Below are 18,337 nucleotides of genomic sequence, written 5' to 3'. Positions count from 1 at the left end.
TAGCTACACGAGAGGCTGAGGCAGGAGAATCACTTGAACCTGAGAGGCAGAGGTTGCACTGAGCCAATATCGCACCACTGCACTCCAGCCTGGGCGACAGAGTGTGAGACTCTGCCTCAAAAATAAATAAATAAACAAATAGAAAGGAGCGATTATGCCACACAAAAAAAAAATGGAGGAAACTTAAGTGAGTATTACTAAGTGAAAAAAGCCAATCTGAAAATACCACATACTGTATGATAGCAACTATATGATATTCTGGAAAAGGCAAAACTAGAGACAGTAAAAAGATCAGTGGTCGCTTAGGGGTTTGCTAGCAGGAAGGGAGGAAGTGAGGGTACACTAATGCAAGATATTAACAATGGGAGAAACTGCACTGGGGGAGAAGGAGTATCTGAGTAGTTTCCACTCAATTTTTCTGTAAACCTAAAATTGCTCTAAAAAATAAAGTCTGTTAATTTTTAAGAGTCCATCAGTATAATTCACCACATGATCATTCCAACAGAACCAAAAAAAAAAAAAAAACAACAGCAAGCAAGCATATGACAAAATTCAACATCAATTCATAAAAGAAAGTGCTCAGCAAACGAGGTACTGGGAGCTTTGTTAATTTAATAAAAGGTATCTTAAAAATTATAGCTAACACCATACTTAACAATGAAAGACTAGTGGCCGGCGCGGTGGCTCATGCCTGTAATCCCAGCACTTTGGAAGGCCAAGGTGTGCAGATCATCTGAGGTCAGGAGTTTGAGACCAGCCTGTCCAACATGGTGAACCCCCATTTCTACTAAAAATAAAAAATTGGCCAGGCATAGCAGCACATGCCTGTAATCCCAGCTACTCGGGAGGCTGAGGTAGGGGAATCGCTGGAACCCAGGAGGCAGAGGTTGCAGTGAGCCGAGATCACGCCATTGCACTCTAGCCTGGACAACAGAGTGAGATTCCATCTTGGGGAAAAAAAAATGAAAGACTAAATGTTTTTCTTCTAAGATATGGAACAAGAAAAAAATATCCATGCTCACCACTCTTATTCAACATTATACTGGAGGCTCACCCAGGGCAGCCAGGCAAGAGAAGGAAAGAGAATGCAAATAAGTTAGAAAGGAAAACACAAAACTGTCTCTATCCACAGTTGATATAATTAACTACAGAGAATGTCCAAGGATCTGCAAAAAGCTTCATTCAAAAACTAGTAGGTGAGTAAAATAGGTTGCAAGATACATGCTCAACATGGAAAAATCTATTGTACTTCAATATATTAGTAATAAAGAATTAGAAATTACGTTTTTTAAGCATCATTTATAATAACAATACTTTATAATAAATGTAACAAAACATAGCACGACCTCTATGTTGAAAACTACAAATCAGTGATAAATTTTTTTAAACGATCAAGTAAAAGATCTCTATGAATTAAGTCAAACTGACTTTGACATTAAATCCCATTCTTTTATGTGGTACATTATCCAATTTGTCTCTCTTGAGTAGCAAAAACACTTTGTGAGGCTAGGTAGGTACTGTTATTTCTATTTTACAGAGTAAGCTGGAGCTGCTATGGTCTAGCACTCACACTCTTAGGTATGTATGTACTCATGGAAAATGAAAACTTATGTTCACACAAAACCTATACGTGAATGTTTCTTGCAGCTGTATTCATAATCACCAAAAACTGCAAGTAACTAAACTCAAATGCCCTTCAATGAGTACAATGAACAAACTGTGGTATATCCATTAACATGGAATACTAATCAGCAGTAAAAAGGAGCAAACTACTGATACACGTAATGAATCTCAAAGGCATTATACTGAATAGAAGAAGCCAGGTTCAAAAGGTTACGTATGGCATAAGTATACATGTGGGACAGTCTCAAATGGAAAAATGTATAATGGCAGAGAACAAATCAGTGGTTGCTGAGGTTAGGGATGAGGAGAGATTGTGACTACAAAAAGTTAGCATGAGGGAGTTATTCAGGGTGACAGAACTGCTCTGTATCCTGACTTTGGTGGTGGTTACATGAATCACATGTGTTCAAATTTATAGAACTGTACACCAATTTTAAAAGTTAATTTTACTCTATTTTAATTTAAAAATAGAATCTAAAAAAACCAACTAATAGCAAACAGAAAACTAAAGAAAAAAAAATGAGATACCACAACCACCTACTAGAAGAACTAAAATTAAAAAGACTGACCATACCAAGTGTTGATAAGGATGTAGGACAACTGGAAATCTCACACACTCCTGGTGGGAAGGTAAAACGGTACCACCACTTAGATAGTTTCTTAAGAAGTTAAACACACACCTAACAAGTTGACTCAGCCATTCCATTTCTAAATATTACATCAAAAGAAATAAAAGCATATGTCCATACAAAGACTTACACATGAATGTTCATAATTTATTTCTAATAACCCATAACTAGAAACAACCCAAATATCTATGAACAGGTGAATGGATAAACAAATTATGGTATATACATACAATGGAATATTACTCAGCAATAAAAAGAAATAAACTACTGATAAACACAAAAACATGGATGAATCTCAAAATAATTATGCTGAGTGAAGAAACTAAAAAAAAAAGAAAAAAGAAAAAAGAAAAGCAGAATATGTGCTGTAGGCTTCCATTTAAATAAAATTCTAGCCAGGCGCGGTGTCTCACACCTGATCCCAGCACTTTGGGAGACCGAGGCAGGCGGATCACAAAGTCAGGAGTTCAAGAGCAGCCTGACCAGCATGGTGAAACCCCATCTCTACTAAAGATACAAAAAGTTAGCTGGGCAGGGTGGCGCGCATCTGTAATCTCAGCTACTCGGGAGGCTGAGGCAGGAGAATCACTTGAACCTGGGAGGCAGAGGTTGCAGTAAGCCAAGATCGCGCCACTGCACTCCAGCCTGGGTGACAGGGTGAGACTCCATCTCAAAATAAATAAATAAAAACAAATAAATAAAAATTCTAAAAAATACAAACTAATGCATAGTGTCAGAAATCAGATTAGTGCCTGTCCATGGAAGCAGAAGCATAAGGCAGGACTAGAAAAGGGCACAACAAATTGTGGATAGTGGATATGCTAATCATTTTATTTTTTTATTTTTTTATTTTTTTGAGATGGAGTCTCGCTCTGTCGCCCAGACTGAAGTGCAGTGGTGCCATCTCGGCTCACTGCAAGCTCCACCTCCCGAGTAGCTGGGACTACATGCTCCGGCCAACTCACCCAGCTAATTTTTTTTGTATTTTCAGTAGAGACAGGGTTTCACCGTGTTAGCCAGGATGGTCTGGATCTCCTGACTTTGTGATCCGCCTGCCTCGGCCTCCCTAAGTGCTGGGATTACAGGCGTGAGCCACCGCGCCCGGCCAATTTTCTTGACTGTGTTGACGGTTTCACAGATACTACATATGTCAACTTACCAAATCACACATATGAAGCATTGGCCATTTTTTTGTCAATTCTACTTCAATAAAACTCTCAAAATGCAATTGCAGTTATGTAAGAAAATATACAAATAAGAATATGTAAACATAAAATATTCATGTTATTTTAGAATAGACATGACTTAATTTGAAACTTCAATGATATTGTATCTCTATAGAAATGAATGATACAAAAACTGGTATAAATGTATTTTTTTGTTGTTTTTTGGGGTTTTTGTTTTTTTCTTTTTTTTTGAGATGGAGTCTCACCCAGGCTGGATGGAGTGCAGTGGTGTGAAATCGGCTCACTGCAACCTCCACCTCCCAGGTTCAAGTGATTCTCCTGCCTCAGCCTCCCGAGTAGTGGGGATTATACCGGTATGCCACCGTGCCTGCCTAATTTTTGTATTTTTAGTAGAGATGGGGTTTCACCATGTTGGCCAGGCTGGTCTGGAACTCCTGACCTCAGGTGATCCACCCACCTTGGCCTCCCACAGTGCTGGGATTACAGGCATAAGCCACCGCACCCAGCCGTAAATGTATTTTTTAATGGGCAAAAGGTTTGAATGATACTTCACCAAAGATCTGTGGATAGCAAATAAGCATCTGAAAAGACTGTCAACATACTCAGGCATGAGGAAAATGAAACTTAAAATCACAATGAGATACCACTATACACCTATCAAAATGGCTAAAATAAAAATAAAAGCACACCCAAAAATCGGATAATACTAAGTGCTGGTAAGGGTGTGGAAACAACTAGAATTTTAATGCATTGCTGACAGGAATACAAAATGGTACAACCACTTTGAAAAACAGTTTGGTAGTTTCTCATAAAGTTAATCATACACTGATCACACAACTCAGTATTCCCACTACGAAGTATTTACCCACAAGATATGAAAACTTACGTTCACACAAAATCCTGTATGGGAATGTTTGTAGAGGCTTTTGTTACAATCACAGAAACTGGAAACATCCTAATGTCCTTCAGCTTGTGAACAGATAAACTGGCAAACCTATACAATGGAATACTACTGAGCAATAAAAAGGAACAACTACTGAAACATGGATGAATTTCAACTACATTATGCTATGTGAAGCAAGCCAGGCTCAAAAGTCTAAATCCTGTATAATTCCATTTATATGATATTCCAGAAAAGGCAAAACTATAGGCCCATAAAACACATCAGTGGTTGCCAAAGGGTGTGGGAATCAATTACTAAGGAGTTAGAGGAAATTCTAATGGTAATGGAATTATTCTATTACTTGAATCCAGTGATGTTACTCTGTACTTATTTGTCAAAAACCATAAAACTGTACACCATAATGGGTGAATGTTACTGTATGTAAATTATATTTCAATTTTTAAAAAACTCAGTGTGACAGTTTGCATATTTTTTTAATTTTGCTGACAACTTACGGAAAAGAAACATCTCTCTGCTTGCAATCTGTCAAGAAATACTTAATATCATACTAAGTTCTTTGTAGGCTTTTTTTTTTTTTTTTTTTGTGAGACATATTCCCTGCCTGACAGAGGAGCTCATTGGGGAAACAAGACTAAATATAAAACAAGACTAAATACAGAAAAAGGCTAGGCAAAAAAAAAAATAAATTAATAAATTGAGTGATAAATCACACAATACATTTTATATATGTGGGAAATGAATGGCACATAATTTTGGAAAGGTCTTGGTGCTTTTCAACATTACTGATCTTATATTATCTCTAATTTTCAAGTGAGGATGATGAGACTTGGAGAGGACAAGTATTTTTTCCGTGATTCCCGAGCTATCAGGTGTCAAAGCTGAGATTCTAACCCACGCCTCTTCGCCCAAAGCCTGGCATCTTCTGCATGCGGCGACGGAACAACACAGAAGAGGTTACGACGGCGGCTACACAGTGTGATTTCAATGGACAGCAACGCCTTCTTACTCCCCAAACAACCCGCTCAACTGCTTGGCACGAATTCTACACAGAAACACCATGATTAGTGCCACGTTTCTTAAATTGAGCTCAACGGGGTCTTGGAATGTAAACTCCAGAGAAAGGAATCAGCGAGCCTTGTGGGGATACGGACCCACTTCTGACAAGTCTTGGTAGTGAGGAAGGCGCATGGGGCCAGCGCCGGAGCCAGGGTGCCACCGAAAAGGGTAAACACCAAGAAAGAGGACACCGAGGCGCTGAAGATACTTCTCTTCAATTACATCACTCAGCTCTGGGTCACAAGGCGGGGCACAGCGTACGAAAAACCTCTTCCCTGGCCCTTCCTAGCCCCTTTGGTTAAAGATTTGCGTGGACTTTTCCCCGCCTCCGTCGCCGATCCAGAGCTAAAACTGAGCCTCCTCTACCGGCGTGGCTAGGAGGAAAGTGGTGTGTGCCTTAACAGCGCGAGCAGCCCGGGGCACGCCGGGGGAAAGCTCTGGGTCGTAGGGACCGCGGACGCACGAGTCCGGGCCACGGCGCCGAGAGCCGGGCCGGGAAGGGCTCCGATGGCAGAGTGAAGGGGTCGACAGGGGTCACCGAACTCCGGAAATTCCCTCCGGTAACACCCTAAGTGTCTCATGATGCGTTAGTTGACTAGGGGCTCTCACTTTTCCCTCCTTTACTGACCACGCAATCGCTGCCCTCGCCCCCTCCTCACCTCTCCAGTTCTTGTACTGCGGGATGTAGTAGTATTTGTTCCCGAACTGGTCCGTGCCCACGTGCTCCTTCACTTCCCTTGACAGCGATCTCGACAAGGCGCGAAACAAATCCTGAGACCAACCCATGCCTTCCACCCAGTTTCCAGCGCTGCCAGCAGCAGGATCGGCAGTAGGAGCAATGCTCCAGCACCCAACCCAGCCCACTGAGGCGGAGAGGTCAGGCCGGCCTCCATCCTCGAGCCCTTCTAGTAACGGCGCTCACCATTGGCCGGATATATCACCGCCTGACCAATGGGAGACTCTGCTGTTCCAGTCCCGCCCCTGAGTTCTGTCATGGCGACGTCCAGTGCTCCAGCCGGTGTGGGGACACGCTATGCTGGGGTTTTTGTCCGCGCGACAAACGGGTTTGGAGGACCCTCTTCGCCTTCGGAGAGCAGAGTCAACACGGAGGTAAAAAAAACCTTACGTTTTGGCTAACAGGCCAGTTAGAATCTGGACCAATGACTGTAAACTTTGCCCCACACTTTCCCGTCTCATCGCTCTTCTGCCACCAAACTCTTATTTACCCTCTAATGCGTTGTGGCTTGCGAAAATAGGATCCCTTTTATTTACTGGTAACAACTTGCAGGCGGGGGGCGGCGCGGGGCGAGGGGAGGGGGTTCACCCGCGGGCTCAGATGAAGACACTATAAACCTAAATAAGGATACTTCGTTGTACTGTATTCCTTCCCTCTTAAGTTACTGGTAAGAATAACTGCCCTCCAAGTACTCGTTCATTCATTCAGTCTGCATATTTAGTGAGTTCCTACAGTGTGTCAGGCAGCCTATTAAAAAGGCAGAGGACACAGGCCAGGAATTGAACAAAGTTCAGAATGACTAGAGCGGAGAATTGGGGTAGGGACCATTGACAAGAGATGAAGTAGACAGAAACTGGATGAGGAAGAGCCATGTGTACTTGGGTAGAGATGTGAAGATGAGAATAAGGTAACAACTGTTGCATTTTGTTTTCTGCTTGGAGAATGGGTTGCAACTGAGAACAACCGTGGTAGCCAAGTTAGGTAACTGTTGTGATTACACTTGTTCGGGAGAGAGTTGATGGAAGCCTGGGCCACAGAGTTCCCAAGTAGAATAAAAATAGTGGAGAGATTTGAAAAACGTCTAAGAAATAGAATCAGCAGTCCATGAAAATTGATTGGATACGTGAATGACGAAAAGGGAAGAATGATTAATGATTCCCAGATCTATGTCTTGTATAAGAAGTTGAATGTTGGTAATATACTCTGAGAGAGGGTTTTCCGAAGGGAAGAAGCAAGTTTTACTTTTAATTTTGCGCACATTAATTGAGGAACCTTTGAAGATATTTACTTGGACAGTGGAGAACACAGTTGCATATGAGTTCTGCGTTCCGGAGAAATTTAAATATTAGTTTCCAACATTTTATCCGTTACATTTTCAATGTTGTGAAATATCTCTGAGAGTTCCTTTAATGTGTTTTTTTGCCAGTGTCACTTCCTCTAACACATCATCAGCCTTTCATCACAACCACTTTTCCTCATTTATGTTTGTAAGTTCACCTTCACTGATTTCCTCAGTCTGCATATCTAGAATGTCTCAAATGGCGGCAGTGTCATTGTTCCCACAATCAGCATGTTCCCACAGGCAGCTATTTTTTTCATTTGCTCCATTTTATGTTTAATGCAAGTTCACTTCTAGTATTATCACTCTTTTAACGCATTTTCATTCTTTTGGCCAATTTCCTCTTTTAATCAGTAAAATTCCACGTGGGTTTATCTTAGGGGCACAGAAATATTAATAACAAACCTACGTGCTTTGCAGCCTGTGTGTGAACTGAATAACAGATGCACAGTGACCAATCACCCACAGACTTTGAAAGAAGTAAAATTGCAAATTGATCACTAATTTTGATTCATTTATGTAATTACAGAAATGTTATTTATGTAATTATTTGTGAACTGAAAAGCTAGTAGCAAACTTTTATGCTATTTCTCACAGTTAACAAACTGGTAACTGAAGTTCATATCAGACTGAGCCAAGTGAGGATTGCTTATATGTTTAAGACAAATAAAGTATAATTTTTTTTTTTTTTTTTTTGAGACAGTGTCTTGCTCTGTCACCCCGGCTGGAATGCAGTGGTGCAATTACAGCTCACTGCAGCCTCAACTTTCCAGGCTCAAATGATCCTCTCATCTCATCCTTCTAAGTAGCTGGGACCACAGGCACGTGCCCACACACCTAGCTAATTTTTAAATTTTTTTGTAGAGATGGGGTCTCCCTGTGTTTCCCATTCTGGTCTTGAACGCCTGGGCTAAGTGATCCTCCTGCCTTTGCCTCCTAAAGTGTGGGGATTTTATGTGCGAGCTACCACGCAGCCTAAAATTTTTTAAAAAATATTTCCATCATTAAGTGATGTTTTTGCTTAATTGAACAACTGTATAGTTCCATTTTATTCATAGGAGATGTCTACTGTTCTTCCTTGTCATCACATAAGGGCAAAAGCATGAACACTGATACGCAGTGTTCACAATTTACACCCTCTAAAAAAAATTTTACAACTTTATCGAGGTATAATTGACATATAATATACTGCACATTAAATGAGAATATACAATTTGATGAATTTTGACATATATTTACTCTTGAAACCATTACCATAATCAAGAGAACATCCATAACCCTAAAAATTTTTTCACAGTCCTTTATAATCCTTCTCTCCCTTCTTTCTCTGCTTTACCCTCTTCCTTCTCTAGAAACCACTAATCTGCTTTAGGTCACTATAGTTTGCATATTTAGAATTTTATATAAATGGAATCCTTTTTGTCTGGCTTCTTTCACTCAGCATAATTACATTATTTTGAAATTTCTCCATGTTATTGCTTGTATCAATTCCTTTTTATTGCTGTGGAGTATCCCACTGTGCAGATATACCATAGTTTATCTAGTCACTTGTCGATGGACATCTGAGTTGTTTCCGGTTCAGGACTAATACATTTACAGGTGCTCTGAAAATTCACGTATGAGTCATTGTATGAACATATGCTTTTATTTCTCTTAAGTTGATGCCTAACAGTAGAGCTACTAGATACATCCTTTACATTTTAAGAAACTCACAGTTTTCCAAAAGCATTTTCCAGTCCCACCACTATTAGGTGAGAAAGCTAGCTGCTCCATGTTTATGTTTCCCCTTTCCTGCTTTCATTTGACCATTTGAACATTATTTAGTATTCTATTTTATATACTATGATTTCAACTGTATCTTTTTGTATAATTTTTTAGTGGTTGCTCTAGGAATTATAAAATACATACTTTGCATTGTCTATTTTGGGTCATTTCATTGTTTTACTGCTTCATTTGGCATGTAGAAACCTTATCAACCTTTCCCCTGCACCATATTTATTGTTGTCTTATATTTTATATTTACATACATTATATACTCCATCAGACATAATTTTTTTCAACCATCAATCATATTTTAAGGAAAAGAATAGCCTATTATATTTAACCAGATAGTTATCATTTCTGTTGCTGTCTCTTTATTCCTGATGTCTGAAATTTCCTTCTTATATCTTTTTCTTCTCTCTGAAGAGCATAGTTTATCAATTTTTTTAAGAGTAGGTCTGCGGCAGGAGGTGGCCGCAGCATGAGCCTGGTCACGTGGCCGCTGGTCACCGCCACCGCCCCCTCCAGCTCTGTTCTCTTTCAGGTTGGGCCAGGCCCTGCTGCTTCTGCAAGCGCCTGGCTGACTGAGGGAGACAGAGAAAGAGGAGGAGAGACAGGGGAGGATTCAAGGAAGAGGAGCTGGGAAGCCCTTCTGTGCCACAGTGATATCAGTATCAAGATAAAAGTGTGGAATGGGAGAAAAATTCTCAAAGCCTGAAAGAAAATCTGGAGATGGTGTTTTTCCAGCAGCTCGGTTGAGGGAGAACTTGGCTTGTCTCTGTTTCTTGATTCCTCTTCAATTTCTGTTTCTTAACCAAGACTTGTGTTTGAAGAACTGTATTGTACTGAGCCTAAGTCATTTTTAATTTATAACAGGAACATGCATTTTCACATGTCAACTGGATTTTTGGACCAATAAATTTATCCCCAAAGAGATGGGGTTTTACTCTGTTATCCAGGCTAGAATATAGTGGCGCAATCTTAGCCCATTGTAGCCTCCATCTCAAGGACTCAAGGGATCCTCCCTCCTAGGCCTCCCAAGTAGCTGGGATTACAGAGACAGGGTCGCACCATGTTACTCTGACTGGTCTTGAACTCCTGGCCTCAAGCAGTCCTCCCACCTTGGCCTTCCACCGTGCTGGGATTACAGAAATAGAAAAGCATATCCTTAAATTCATGTGGAATCTGAAGGGAGCTCAAATAGTCAATACATACAGTCTTGAAACAGAAGAACAAAGCTTGAAGACTCACTTCTTCTGATTTTAAAACTTACTACAAAGCTACAGTAATCAAAACAGTGTTGTACTAGCATAAGGAAGACATATAGACCAATGAAATAGAAGAGAAAGCCCAGAAATAAAACCTCATGTATATGGTCAAATGATTTTTTTCCTTTCTTCTTTTCTTTTTTTTTTTTTTTTTTTTTTTGAGATGGAGCCTCACTCTGTCGCCAGGCTGGTATGCAGTGGCACGATCTCAGCTCACTGCAGCCTCTACCTCCCGGGTTCAAGCGATTATTCTACCTCAGCCTCCCCAGTAGCTGGGATTACAGGCGCCCACCATCATGCCCGGCTAATTTTTGTATTTGTGGTAAAGACGGGATTTCACCATGTTGGCCAGGATGTTCTCAATCTCTTAACCTCGTGATCTGCCCACCTCGGCCTCCGAAAGTGCTGGGAGTACAGGTGTGAGCTACTGTGCCCAGCCAGTCAAATGATTTTTAACAAGAGTGCCAGGACTATTCAATGGAGAAAGGATAGTCTTTTCAACAAATGCTGCTGGGAAAATGGAATATCCACATGTAAAAAATGAGGTTGAACCCTTAACTAACACCATATACAAAAACTAACTCAAAATGGATCAAAGACATAAATGTAAGACCCAAAACTATAAAAGTCCTAGAATAAAATAAGGAAAAAATTTTATGACAGTGATTTATTTGGCAGTTATTTATTGGGTATGACATCAAAGGCACAAACAACAACAACATAGAGGACTATGTGAAAATTTTTAAACTTTGTTAATCAAAAGACACTGTCAATAGAGTGAAAAGACAACCACAGAATGGAGAAAGTATTTGCAAATTATATATCTGAAAAGGGTTATATAAAGCATATATGGAGAATTCCTACAACTCAACAACAAAACAAACAGTTTGATTTGAAAATGGGTGACTTGGAAAAACATTTCTCCAAAGAAAATATGCAAATGGAAACAGGTAGACCAAAAGATGCTCAGCATCACTGATCATTAGGAAAATCCAAATCAAAACTGTAATGAAATACCACCTTATACCCATTAGAATGGCTACTATCACATCAAACAATAATATGTTTTTGTGAGGACATGGAAAAAATTGGAACACTTGTGCACTGTTAGTGGGAAGGTAGAATGGTACAGTCACAGTGGGAAGCAGTATGGTGGCTCCTTATAAATATTGAAAATAGAATTTCCATATGATGCAGTGATGCCACTTTTGGATGTATCCCCAAAATTGTTGAAAACAGGGTCTTAAAGAGGTAATTTGTACACCCATGTTCATACCAGCATTATTCACAATAGCTGAAATACGGAAGTATAAACTAAAAATAAAACTTCAAGCTTCTTAATTGTCTGAACGAACCCATCCTCTCAGCCCAGAGCATTCCACAGTTCAGGACATGATGGGGAGGGGGCGATCAGGCATTCCCCATTATACTCTCCCTTTGGAATTCAGGCACAACTGACCAGCATTAACATTAAAACAGAGATCTTACGACTTTTTGTAGCAATAAGACACCAAATTCCAGCCTGACTAAAAGTAAAGCATCACATGACAGATAGCAGGCCCCAGGAGAAATTGAAGTATTTTGCCCCAAAATATATTCCTTTGACACATTTTAAAATGGCCCTGTGAAACTGTCTCTTATAGGCAGAATCTACATTCTGTAGAGAATGCCTTTCCCTTTCTAGGTCTTTTCTTTGATTCTGGAGAGAATTATCTGAGTCTTTCATCATTTTAAGTCTCAAACATTTACAATCTATTCTTTCTGAAGACTGCTACCTGGAGGCTTCATCTGCATAATAAGAACCATGGTCTCTACAACTCCTTATCTTAACCCAGACACTCCCTTATATGGAATTTTAGGTGTTTATTTATTTATTTTTTTTTTTCTTTTATTTTTTGAGCACCCAGGCTGGATTGAGTGGTGCAATATCGGCTTACTGTGGCCTCTGCCTCTGGGGTTCACACGATTCTTATACCTTAGCCGCCTGAGTAGCTGGGATTACAGGCATGCACCACTATGCCTGGCTAATTTTTTGTATTTTTAGTAGAGATGGGATTTCACCATGCTGGCCAGGCTGGTCTTGAACTTATGACCTCAAGTGTTCCACCTGCCTCAGCCTTCCAGAGTACTGGGATTACAAGTGTGATCCACCATGATCTGGCCTCACTCCAGCTTTTTGTGTTTTCAGTAGAGACAGTATTTTGCCATGTTGGCCAGGCTGGTCTTGAACTCCTAGTCTCAAGTGATCTGCATGCCTTAGCCTCCCAAGATGCTGGGATTACAGGCATGAGCCACCATGCCCGACTGGGTTTCTGGTCTTTAGGTAAACTCTTTTGACAAGTTGCCAATTGGAAAATCTTTGAATCCACCTGTTAGCAGTGGTGAATCTATATGGGTCTGCAACAACTTGATTCTTGCCTCCTTGGAGGAAAGAATTTTGCTGAGGGGCAGTAGTTGGTTTAAGGCAGAGGGAGAGACTGAGGCAAGTTTTAGAACAGGAGTGAGAACTTGTTAAAAAGTTTTAGAGCAGGAGTGAAAGGAAGCAGTACACTTGGAAGGGCCAGGCGGGTGACTTGCAAGATCCAAGTGCCCTGTTCATCCCTTGACTTGGGGTTTTATACATTGTTATGGTTCTGGGGTTTTTGCTGAAGTTGTGCATGTGTTCACTTGAGGAATTTTTCTCTTACCTGTCGAGCTTTCCCAGTGGAAGGTCGTATAAGAGGCCATTTTGCCTCTGAGTGGGCCTGTTTGAGATCTTACTGAGAAGTGGATAACACCAGCTCCGAGTGTTTTCTATCTATTAGGAGGCTATCTTCCTGGCGCTGGCTGTGACCACTTATCATTTTAGAGAGGCAGTTTAACAACCACCTGACCATCACCTCATGGTCACCTGACAGTCATAGGGGCAACAAGTGGTGGAGGTGTGTGTAGGGGTTGCTCTTGTGCCCTGTCCATATCTGCCTAACTACCTACTCTAACATACCTATGAGCTGGAAGCCTCCACTTTGAGTTTTTGAGTTGTTCTGCCTTTCCTGACTGAACCATTGTTCATCTTACATGTATTGATTGATGTGTTATGTCTTCCTAAAATGTATAAAACTGAGCTGTAGCCTGACCATCTTGGACACATGTCGTCAGGACCTCCTGAGGCTGTGTGTCATAGGCATGTCCTTAGCCTTGGCAAAATAAACTTCTAAGTTGAATGAGGGAAAAAAAAAAAAAAAAAAGAGTAGGTCTAATGGTTTCTGAAAAGGAATCTGCAGCCATTCAAATCATTGTTTTCCTACAGGTATTTTATCACTTTTCTCTGGTTGCTTTGAAGACTTCGTCTTTAGTTTTCAGCAGTTTATGATGTGTCTGGTTGCAGATCTCTTTGGATTTATCCTAGTTAGGGTTCATTCTGTGTCTTGAACTTGTAGACTTACATCTTTCCATAAACTTGGGAACTTTCCAGCCATTTTTTTCCAATATTTTTTCAACACTACACTCCTCCTTTTAGACCTCCAGTGACATAAATGTTAGTCATTTTATAATTGTTCCTCTGGTCCCGAAGGCTCTGTCCTTTTTCCCTCCAATCTTTTTTCCTCTATGTTGTTAGATTATATAATTTTAATGGATCTGTCTTCAAGTTCACAGATTCTTTCCTCTGCCATCTCCAATCTGTTAGTGAATACATTAAGTTAAAATAATTTTATATTGAAAATTAAAATTTCCATTTGGTTTTTATTTATGTCTACTATTTCTTTGCTGAGACTTTCTATTTTAACATCTGTTTCAAGTGTGTGCCCAATGACTTGCTCAAGCTTTTTTTTTCTTTTTAAAAATGGGGCCTCACTGTTTTTCCCCAGGCTGGTCTTGAACTCCTGGGCTGAAGTGATCCCCCTGCCTCAACTGTACAAGAGTCGCTAGGATTACAGACTCGAACCACCATGCCAGTGTTGCTCAAGTTCAAGCATTTTACAATAGTTGCCTTGAAGTCTTTATTAGATAATCTCAACACCTGCGTCATCTCAGCTTTGGCTTCTTTTGTTTGTCTTTTCCCATGCAAGTTGAAATTTTCATGGTTCTTTATATGCAGGGAAATTTTGGATTGCATCCTGGACATTTTGAATACTCTGGGTCTTGTTTTAATCTTATGAAGAATGTTGATGTTTTTGTTGTAACATTTAATTAGCAAGATTAGGTTCAGGCTACAAGAACCTACCTACTTATATGGACTGTAGTTTTAATGTTAGCTCAGTTTTCAAAGTCTCTTAATATCTTCCCTAGGTGTATGCCATTCAGTGGTCAGACTGTGACCTGAGTGGTTAGCTCAATATTCAAAATCCTTTGTATACTACTCAGGGTTAGATCTATGCATGCCTCACTCAGGGATGAGTTCTGGAGTTTATAAACAACTTTATGGGATCACTTTCCTGAGCTCCTTCTTCTCTGTGATCTCTTGGATACTTCCCAATTTTCTGGGACTCCCTGTTTTGGCCATCTAGCCAGAACTTTAGGGGCCACTTACCCTGTTCTGCCATACACTTCCATGTTTAAGCACAAGTCTGGGCTCAGAAGTGAGGAGAGAGGCAATAAGCAATGGGGATTGCCCCTACCCTCTTGGAATCGGGGCTGTGATGAACAGAGAAAACAATTTCCCTGCCTCAGAGTTCTGGCTTCTGCAGGCCACTGTGTCTAGCAGTAGCCATTTCTGTCATGTGATTGTCTGTGGCTATTTACTTTTCAGAGTCCTCAAGTAGCTGTCTATGCATTTTGTTTGGTTTTTATAGTAGTATGACCCAGAACTGAAGTATTGAATAATGAATGAAATGATCAAATTCAGTATCACAACTCATAAAACAAGAATTAAAAGTCCAGTAATGTAAGGAAAATAAGAGATTAGGAGAGTAGATTCAAAAGATCAATAATAATTCCAGAAGAACAAAACAAACAAACAGTAATTAAGAAAAATAATTGCAAAAAGATCTGGATTCACAGACTAACAGGGCTCCCTGAAGTCCAGACAAGATTGATAAAAAAGACATAAAAGTATGTATACCTAATAATTTATCTAGCAATGAAGAAGAAATTATTAAAAGCTTCCAGTGGTAAAGAATTTACCATTCACAAAGGTAAAACATTTCATCGGTAGTTCTAGAGACTAGAAAACACTGGAATGATACCTACTAACAAAAAAAAAGGTATCACAGCCTGTAATCCCAGCACTTTAGGAGGGCAAGGCAGGCAGATCACTTGAACTCAAGAGTTTGAGACCAGCCTGGGCAACGTGGTAAAACCCTGTCTATACTAAAAATACAAAAATTAGCTGGGTGTGCTGGCGGGTGCAGTGGCAGATACCTGTAATCCCAGCTACTCATGTGGCTGAGGCATGAGGATCACTTGGTGGAGGTTGCAGTGAACCAAGACTGTGCCACCGCACTCCAGCCTGGGTGACAGAGCAGGACTCTGTCTCAAAAAGCAACTAAAAATTATCTAAAAATAAAAAAAGAAGTATTGCAACCCAGGAATCCAAACAAACCAGTCTATCAGAAGAAATATCTTTGTGCTAAGATTCATAGAAATATTTTACCCCATTTTCCTTCAGGAAAAAAAATAGGAAAGAATGTTAATCAAAAAACAAATGTATTTGAATGAAATCTGAAGGTACCTAAAAGATGAAGAGGAGAGGAAGCCTATGAACCTTGCAGTATGTGTATGATTAAATGTAAATATATAATAATAAACAAACTGGAAATATATAATATGGTTGCTAAATTTTTTTAGATACTTCTCAATTGACAAAATGGAAATGAATAGCAACTGCATTAAACTAGCAAAAATAAAGGTAAAAGAAGAAACCATGACATTAAATAAAGAAGGAATAATACCAAGTATATCAGATGTCATAGCAAAGGTGAACAGGCTGATTTCTTCCATTAAGAAGCATATATTATCGGATTAGCTTTTAAAGCAAAGTAAAGCTAAAAGCTGTTTCTCATAAATACATTAAGTTAAAATATTTTAAAATACAAAATTCTTAAATAGTTAAAAAGTTAAAGAATAAGGAGAGATCAGGCAACTATAAACAAAATGTGGACATCACTACAAATACTAGATGAGGTAAGATTTAAGGTTAAAAGCACCAGACGTTTTAAAGAAGGACATTATATAAAGGAAGGACAATATTTAAAGAAGGACATATATATATATATATATATATATATGGAGGAAATAAATAAACAACAAATTAGATTTAGTAGATACATGACTTTACATCCTTAAATGGAGAATGTACATACTTTTTGTAAGTCAGGGGTACATTTACCAAAATTGTTCTTGGCCATTAAGTAAACTTTAACTTTAACAAATTCAAAAAGGTATCTATCTTACAAGCCACCTTCTTTAGATCATAAGCTATAGAAACTGGAAATAAATCAATTAATGGTAACATCACCACCACCTCTCATGTTTTGGAAATTCAGAATTACATTTCAGAAAACTCCAGAATCAAAGATAAAATGAAAATTGAAATTACAAATTGGAAATCAAGGAAAAGGAGAATAACCACTTCTACAACTTAGGGGACCCAGAGAAACTCAAAACCTAAAAAAAAAAAGAAGAAGAAAAAATACACACACACACATATTAACTCATTGAACAAAAAGAATATGTAGCCATCTTAAGACACTAAAACAGAGGAGAATGAGAGGAAATGGTGGATAGGAGGCAGGACTAACTGGGCATCTCCCACTCGGATGGACAGAGCAGTGTGTGGAGATGCATATCGTGAACATTTGCTTCAAGAACTACCACAGGAACATTCCAGGAAAGCTGAGAGGATCCACAGACCCTTTGAAGGAGGTGGAATGCCGCTGCAGGCACTGTGGGACAGCCAAGGAACTGTGAGTCCTCTGTCTTTCTCAGCTGGGAGACTTGAAGCCTGGGGCAAGTTCTCAGCCCTGCTGGAAATAAACTCAGAGCTGTTGTGGGGGCACAGTGGGAGTAAGACCAGCCCTTCAGGCTGCAGGTTGCATGGGAGCTGGGTGAGGCCTTTGGCTGCTGGCCTTACCCAACTTCCTTGGTGACCTGTGTGACACAGCAGAAGCAGCCATAATCCTCCTGGGAACATAACTCCATTAGCCTGGGAGCCATGCCCTCATCTACCACAGCAGCAGCAGCAAGCCCCACCTAAGCAGATCTGAGCTCAGACATGCCTAACCCTGCTCCCACCTGCTAGTTTTTCTCTACCTCCCTCATAACTGAAGACAAAAGACATATTCTCCTGGGAGCTCTATGGTCCCGCCCACCACCTGACCCTAGGGCAAGCTCGTATCCTTTCTATACTACTGCAGTTGATGCCATCTTGAAAGTGCCACCTCCTGGCTGGAGGCCAACCAACACAAAACCAGCGCATTTAACAAAAAACAACCAAGGGCCATCAGAGTCCGCTTCACTCCCCTGCTGCCTCTGCGGTTGCAGATGCTGGTATCCACGGCTGAGAGACCTGAAGACAGATCACATCACAGGACTCTGCAGGAACTGCCCTGTACCAACCAGAGTGCGGTAGCTGTGCTGGTTGGCTAGATCCAAAAGAGAATCATTGCAGTTTGGCTCTCAGGAAGCCCCAACCTTAGCAGAAGGAGGAGAGCACCAAATCAAGGGAGCACTCGTAGGACAAAAGAATCTGAAGAACAGCCTTTGAGTCCCAGATCTTCCCTCTGACATAGTCGACCCAAATGAGAAGTAACCAGAAAAACAATTCTGGTAATATGACAAAATAAGGTTCTTTAACATCCCCCAAAGATTACACAAGCCCACCAACACTGGCTCCAAACCAAGAATAAATCTCGAA

The 18,337-nt window shown here is 40.2% G+C and overlaps 2 protein-coding genes across 4 annotated transcripts in view; one reads left to right on the top strand and one right to left on the bottom strand.

Annotated features, from left to right (window-relative positions):
• The window catches only part of NDUFAF2 (NADH:ubiquinone oxidoreductase complex assembly factor 2), a 239,323-nt gene extending 233,005 nt beyond the window's left edge, over nt 1-6,318 (bottom strand). The window contains exons 1-2 of one of the 2 annotated variants that reach the window (XM_033179652.1): nt 6,059-6,318; nt 2,198-2,242 (exon numbers count right to left, since the gene is read on the bottom strand). In XM_033179652.1, the coding sequence (XP_033035543.1) occupies nt 2,198-2,242; nt 6,059-6,185 (172 nt within the window). In that variant the 5' untranslated portion in view covers nt 6,186-6,318. The remainder of the gene's footprint in view (nt 1-2,197; nt 2,243-6,058) is intronic. The other variant, XM_033179653.1, reaches the window with a different exon arrangement.
• Nucleotides 6,319-6,362: 44 nt separating this feature from the next.
• Nucleotides 6,363-18,337, top strand: part of ERCC8 (ERCC excision repair 8, CSA ubiquitin ligase complex subunit) — a 79,344-nt gene continuing 67,369 nt past the window's right edge. The window contains exon 1 of one of the 2 annotated variants that reach the window (XM_033179650.1): nt 6,363-6,509. In XM_033179650.1, coding sequence (XP_033035541.1) covers nt 6,433-6,509 — 77 coding nt within the window. In that variant the 5' untranslated portion in view covers nt 6,363-6,432. The remainder of the gene's footprint in view (nt 6,510-18,337) is intronic. The other variant, XM_033179651.1, reaches the window with a different exon arrangement.

Source organism: Trachypithecus francoisi, unplaced genomic scaffold (genome assembly GCF_009764315.1).
Source record: "Trachypithecus francoisi isolate TF-2019V2 unplaced genomic scaffold, Tfra_2.0 Lachesis_group2, whole genome shotgun sequence".
Classification (NCBI taxonomy): Eukaryota; Metazoa; Chordata; class Mammalia; order Primates; family Cercopithecidae; genus Trachypithecus; species Trachypithecus francoisi.
Note: the sequence above shows the minus strand (reverse complement) of the source record. Positions and strands in the feature narration are given on the sequence as shown.